General features: G+C 32.6%; 1 protein-coding gene across 1 annotated transcript; it reads left to right on the forward strand.

Annotated features, from left to right (window-relative positions):
* The first annotated feature begins 1,422 nt into the window (after nucleotides 1-1,422).
* On the forward strand, nucleotides 1,423-3,498 carry LOC128156256 (uncharacterized). Its single transcript, XM_052818315.1, has 5 exons — nucleotides 1,423-1,575; nucleotides 2,074-2,229; nucleotides 2,314-2,412; nucleotides 2,851-3,006; nucleotides 3,235-3,498. The coding sequence occupies exons 1-5, from the start codon at nucleotides 1,524-1,526 to the stop codon at nucleotides 3,273-3,275; spliced, it is 504 nt and encodes a 167-aa protein (XP_052674275.1). The 5' UTR covers nucleotides 1,423-1,523; the 3' UTR covers nucleotides 3,276-3,498.
* Nucleotides 3,499-7,588: the final 4,090 nt, after the last annotated feature.

The raw sequence follows: 7,588 nt of genomic DNA on the forward strand, positions 1-7,588 counted from the left end.
TCCAATATCATAACCCATTTGAAAATAAATTTACTTACTTATTCTCTCTCTCTCTCTCTCTCTCTCTCTCTCTCTCTCTCTCTCTCTCTTTTATATTAAGTACACTGTACTTAGTTTGACTGATAGAAAATACAAGATTCATGTATTTTTTTATTATTATTGCACTTAATATATCCTAAGATAAAGATCGTCAAACAGTAATTTTCAGTCCAAGCTTCGACTGCTTCTGTAAAACGTTTATTTAGTATAACTGGGAAGATTTTCAAACTCACAGGATGCAGTTAAAAGATGAACTCTTTGAAACTTCGATCATAAAGTGCAACAGCAATCTTTTGTCTTAAAGTGTCCTCAGTAGAAAGAAATACGATTAAAATATCGTATCTTAAGAAACATAACTGGGGAAAACCATCTGTTTATGAATTAATACAATTAAGTGTCCAAAATTATAAAGATTTGTGTAATCTGGGGAAATATCTCTATTTAGCTTTTGATAACTGCAACATTATTCCATAAATTGTTTTTTGTTACGCATTTAATTCTGTGACTCTATTTCATATCCTACATTGTATCATGCCAAATGTCTATAAATATCATTTTACGTAAGTAATATGTTGTTCATAATGCCACAAGATTATTATATATTGAGCAAGTAAAGAATGACTTGAATTTGAACCTGATACTGAGCATGAGCCTGTATATATGTTAAAGAGTGTTTTATATTTGAAACATTTGCAAAAAACTCTTCATTAGCTTTACTTCTTTAAAACAAAGTAATGGTTATGGTAATGCATTACTTTACTCATGTAATGGTAATGTAATGCATTACTTCAAGAAAATCAAGTAATGGTAATGGTAATTTAATGCCCAAATTCATGAAGTAATGGTAATGTAATGCATTACTTTACAATGTAATTCGCCCCAAGCCTGATATATATAGATATATATATATATATATATATATATATATATATATATATATATATATATATATATATATATATATATATATATATATATAAACTTATCAACGGTATGATGCCAGATGCTACATGTATCTTAACTATATACAATCTCATCTTCATATGCTTTCTGAAAGAATATTAAGTTATTCAGAAAAGGAATGGGTTTAAGAACTACAGAGTTCAAGCAAATATAAACTGAGTTTGGCAGTCAACGCTTTTCAGTCCGCCAAACGGTTAATTAAAAAAAAACGAGTTCAGAACATATAAAGTAATATATACCTCTTCAATCTTTTTATATATTTTTTTTCATAATCAGTCTGAAAATATTCTGTATAAAAAATTATAGTTCATTTATTATGAACATTTCACTATAGAAAAAAAGAACAAGAACAATAACACCAACGGGAAATGACGGACGGCGCGCCGGTCTTCATCGATTCTGATAGTTCTCTCTCTTCAGGAAGTACTTGCGACTCACCATTGAACCATTTCCGAAAAGCGCCATCATTGACTTGTTATCCTCACATAGTTTCAGCATAGTTTTGATATGACTAGAATGTGATGGAGAGCAAATTTACTTTACTGTGTTTTGTTTTATTTTTCGCTGGAAAAGGTTTGAACTATATAATAACTTTAAATCAAAAATAATTTTCCCATAAAAGAAATAGTCTCTTTTTGCCAACTTAACTTGGTGAATATAATGATTTATGTTAACGTTATGTCAGTAAGTAGAATTTTCTATGAAAATATAAAATCATTAATCTTAATATTCCCCGGTTCCCATACATATCTTTATAAATTATTCTTTATTAGCTTTTTATTGATTCTTTTCATGATGTACATGTATTTTAAAAGTTTAACTTTCTTATCAATTAATTTTTCTTTGATTTAGTTTTTTTTTTAACTTTGACTGAATTGGATTAGAACTGTTAAACTTTTGTATAAGGCGGTTTTTCATTCTCTCGCTCTTGTTTTGTTTTTGTTTTTTTGTTTTTTTGTTTTTGATTTTGTTTAGGTTATCGTTTATTATTTAGGCATGGTTTTATCTTTTTATGCAACAAACGAATTTAAAAGGTAACTACAGCAAATTAACATTTTTCATATCATCCAGGCATACATGGTCAGACTCCGTGGTCCAGTTGGACGCCTTGTGACAAGGCGTGTGACACAGGGTTTCAGTATCGAGCTCGTGATTGTCCTGGGGGGAACTCCAGCTGCAGTGCAATAGAGACTCGTAAATGCAATGTAATCAGCTGCAACATGACAAGTAAGACATTGGTCGTCTTTATGAACCTCAGTTCACAAAAAAACTTCAGTGTTAACTTCAAGTATTACTTTATGCTTATTTTAGCAATGTTAACATCTACTTCTTCAAAGACGGCTCCTCCCCCGACCTTCCCATTGATGACCCTTCCCCTCAGCTCGCTTGCTGGCCTGACAACCGAGTCTGGTAATCATTTGCAAAAATCTTCTGCATGAAAAGTGCACGATACTTTATGTCCTCTCTTTTAATCGCTCATGCTTGTTCTTATCTTTACATCATCTCGTCAAACCACTAAAGAGTACAAGCGAATTCAAAACTCATATTTTTGCTCTTGACATCAGAAAAATTAATTCTAATTCCTTTTTTTAAAATGATCGATGTGAAATGGTTTATGAATATCCAAAACTTTCAATTTCGTTAAATCTTATCAAACAACCCTTTAACCTTAGCGAAACATTAAATCAAATAACATTCAACACGACAAGTTGCTTTAAATTATACTCTACAAAAATTATCATACTGATATAAGTGTGGAAGTATTTCTCTTGTAATGCATGAATATCAGCGGCATGTATGTTAGGGTTCTACCGACTTCTACAATGATGGTTTTCTTTATATTGACAGATGTGCAAGAGAAGTCTTCCGAACTAACGACTTTGCTAACCAAGCCCGCGCCACAAAATGTCAGATCCACCACCACCTCTTCCACCACCACCACAACAACAACAACAATGGCGACAAAACATAACACTAAATCTGGATCCACTCCTCTGCATTTGAGTACGTCTCTTTGGTTGCTTGAAGTCATTGCCTGCATGAACTATCTTTAAACTACATGTATAATCACCGTCTTAGATATCAAAAATTATTTCAACTACGATAAATTTAAAAGCTTGCATACAATGAACATAAATGTTGTATTAACGAGTTGTTTTATTCTTTGAATATTATTTCAGCTCAATTTAAAATCTGAGTAATGTTTTCTTTTATTTATCTATTTATTTTTAGATTTTCTGATAGCGATTGTTCTTTTCTGGTATATGGTTTGAACATCACTACCTCGTGTGAAACATCACTTGCGAAAATGACAGAAAAAAAATACAATGTGATAATTAAAGAATGTGTGTACCAGGACATTGTTTTTTGGTGATAAGCAGATTTACCATTACGGCGTGACCCCGCAATGTGTATCTAAAACTTTTTAACTGATTTAGTATTAAATATATCGAATGTGAAACATGTGGCAAGAATAAATACTGTGTACATTGTAAAGGCCTTCTCAGAACTACATCTCCACGTGAAACCAAAATTTCGAAATCAGCTGAGGTGTTAAATATATCCAAAAATCTAGACTGCATCGTAAGAGTAAATGGTTCAGAGGGTTATTTTGCAAGAAACTTTTTAAAATGATTTTAAAATGATGGACTAAAACACTTAGTTGAATCGAAATTGGTCATTTAATAACAAAATGACAATAAACGTTATTATATATACAAATTATATACAACATGTAAAATATAAAAAAAACAATGCTTAAGATTGAACATAGTTAAACATTTTCCTTTAAAATCAAAGGTGGAGGATAAATGAAATTTTAACAGCGGTGTATTTATGAAAATTAAAATCATACGGACACGCCTGTGTACGTTATTTTAGGGTTGAAATCAAATGCATCGATTAAATTTGTCATGCTAGATCCTCATTATACACGCTAAAATATCACAAAACGACATTAATCAGGAAATATTTCGCATCAATGATGCCGCCCTGATACGTGATGATCCATGAAAATGTCCTTGTACCAAAAGTTTTAGACAGATGAATTTTATTTCCTGGAAAATGTTTATTTCCGTTTTGAGTTTTGAGTTCAAATAAGCTTTCTAACTTCCCGTAGTTCAAACATAATTGCACTCTGACTTTTAATAAACATTCATTGACCAAACCATCCTTTCATAATCCTCTAGTAATCTGGGTATTCCTCAGATTTAAAAGATTTAAAATATAATGTTTTGGAAATTTTTAATCAAAGCTGATTTTTCCACATTGAAATGTCAACGGAATTTTTAGTAAAAAACCTTCTTTTTAACAATATACACTTTTCAAAAATGTCTCATATCATCATAATTATGTTGTTTCTTTGTGTAAAAGTGACAACAGATCTTTAAGAATAAAGAGTAATGGTCAATGACTGACCAAAACAAAACCTTTTAATGCATTAAAAAGGATTTTGTTTATAGAGGCGATGATGCATAACGTTAACCCCAAACGCAAGGTTGTAAGTTTCATAAATGATATGTTCGTGGTTGAAAATTAATATCCAAGTTGTTACTTATGACTTATTGATCGACTGTATCATTCACTGTTATTAAGTGCAATGTACATGTAATGTGTTTTATATGAAAAAAGCAATTATTGCTTAGGAATTTTAAACACCCAGGGATGTATCGAACCTAACTACAAATAGTTGTAAATAACAAGCGCGCGCGCGCGCGTGTGTGTGTGTGTGTGGAGAGAGAGAGAGAGAGGGGGGTGAGAGAGCGCTCTATTAAGAGATAACCAAGAAAACCCTCAGTGGTCGGTGAAATTTATATAAAACTTAGATAAATGAAAACACAAAGAAGGAGTAAAACATAAGCGCATCCATTTTCTTCAGATGTTTTACAATACTAACGTAAAACATCTTAAGAAAATGGAAGCGCTTTTACTCGTTCTTTGTGTTTTCATTTATTTAAGTTATATATATTTCCGGTGTAATGAAGAATAATAACCCCCGTAGAATAATGACCGGGGGTCATTATTTGACGTAGAATAATGACCCCCCCCCCCCCTAGCTGAAGAATAATTGATTTTTTTGAAGAAAAAAAGACCCAGGGGTTATTTTTCTTCATGTTAAACGTGAAGAAAAATGACCCCCATAGAAAAATGCCCCCCCCCCCCCCCCCGTAAACATGAATAGAAATTGGTTACTCCGTATCCAAGATATGACTATGAAATTACTTAATTTTTTACTCTGTTCAACTGATTTTGAAGTTATAAACACCGCACTGGTGAATGAATTGTCAATCGAAGAATGATACATGTGTATAATATCTTTATGGGAAAAGACTAAAGGGGCAGGTAACGCAGGAATATGAATACTTCTTATTTACATTTCTTGGGGAAAGTGATTTTTAAAAAATCATTTTGCGTTAGTTTTGTTTTCTTCTACGTAATACATGAACATCATAATTCTAAACATTTGTTGTAATGTTGTATTTGTGATCATGAATAGACTTTATTCTTTTAGAGCAAACGTGTGAAGAGTACCTGACTATAGTAAATCTTAAAAGATAATAAACACTGATAGATTATGATAAGAAAAGATTGTTTCTAAAAGCGTTCATAAGAGGTTAGGGCCCATGTTAAGGGTTTATATCCCCCTTGAGTTTGATCATACGATCTTTATTGTATCCAAAGTTACCAATGCTTATACAAACTATTGATGTTTTAATCATCTTGATATTAACTAAACCTATTAAAGTATGCCGATGATAAAGTAAAATATATTTTCTGGAGTAATCTCAGTACTTTGACGATTTTCCTTATTGGCCATTCACCTCTACTGGCGTAATGGCTGCTGTCAGTGCCTACTAAGCTTGGTTATAATGCCTAACAGTGGAGTAAACTTTTCATAATTTTGGTTTCATCATTAATACTGGTTGATGCACTTGCATACCCAGCAGTTTGTAATAGTGGAAATCCTCAATGCAAGTATAATTCATGAACAATATGAAGAATATAGAAAATGCGACAGCGAAGATGCGAAGACGAAAGTGCTAAGTTGCGAAGGCGAAGAAGAGAAACCTTCGCCTTGCACTCTCGCCTTCAAATCGTCGCGCTTTCGCCTTTTTAGCTCACCGAGACGAAGCCAAGGGGAGCTAATGCTATACTCCCGGCTTCGGCGTCGGCCTCCGGATCTGCAATTTTAAGATTTTGTTGCAGGTCCTGTATCTAAGCTATTACTCGTCCTATCTTCACCAAACTTGCATGGATGATGCATCTGGACCTACTGAATCTGGTTTCTAACTTTAAGATGCTGGGGGAGGTTAAGGTTTTAAGAGCTGGTTAAAGTTTTTGAAACAGGTGCCCTCTGAGAATGATATTTTAGTTATTACTTGTCCTAACTTCACCAGACCTCCATAGATGGTGAGTCTTATGATACTGATGCAGTAGCTTCAGATGCAGAGCTTGATCTCCATTATCAAGGATGCTAAAAAATATATCTTAGTTATTGCAGGTCCTAACTTCACCTAACTTTGAATGGATGGAGTGTCTTATGATACAGATGCACATAACAGGCATCGCATGGATGCTGAATCTGAGCCATAGGTTGCGGATGCTGGAGGAGGTAAAGGTTTTAATTGCTGGTGCCCTCTGATGATGATATCTTAGTTATTACTGGTCCTAACTTCACCAAACTTGCATAGATGGTGCGTCTTATGATACTGATGCACCTGACAGGCTTGAACGCTAAATCTGAGCCATAGGTTTATGATTCTTGATGAGATTTAGGTTTTTGGAACAGGTCACATGTTTTATAAATTATAGCTTGCATAGTTGATTTAACTATGTTATAAATGAAGCGCAGAGGTTGCTTCAAATGCAGAACCTGATCTCCATAATCAAGGATGCTAAAGAAATCTCCTACCTCACTCAAACCTGCTTGATAGATAGATTTCTATAATATAGTATTGTATGATATAAAACACTATTGTTAAATATGATACAATATAATACCATATGTTATATTGTAAAACGTTATATGATACGATATGATATTGTATCAATTTATTTGATATTTTATGATATGATATTGTATCATGATATTGTTATGTATAGTATTGTATATTGTGATACAATATTGTATAATATTATATTGTATTATAAATTTATGTGGTCACGAATTTGGTCAAATTCTATTTTTCTGTTGTCATTATTTACAATGCTTTAGGAAAGCATTTCTACTGATCAAATGAAATTTGAGGGTCAGTTGTAATGTTATAAGCAAGATACAGGGCTCACAATTCTTTGTCATGTAAATAAGGCTCGTGCCCTGTTGTTGTTTACATAGGTTCAATATACCAGTAAAAAAAATTCAAGTTGATTTGTCGATATTCTTATTCATTTTAAAGGGGCATGGTCACGATTTTGGTCATATTTTATTTATCTATTTTTATTATTTACAATGCTTTATGAATGCATTTCTAATGATCAAATAAAATTTGGGTGCCCGTCAATGAGTTTTAAGCAAGATACAGGGCTCACAATTCTTCGTCATGTAAACAAGGCTCGTGCCCTGTTTTTGTTTACATAGGTTCAATAT

The sequence above is a fragment of the Crassostrea angulata genome, chromosome 1 (genome assembly GCF_025612915.1).
Source record: "Crassostrea angulata isolate pt1a10 chromosome 1, ASM2561291v2, whole genome shotgun sequence".
NCBI classification, from domain to species: domain Eukaryota; kingdom Metazoa; phylum Mollusca; class Bivalvia; order Ostreida; family Ostreidae; genus Magallana; species Magallana angulata.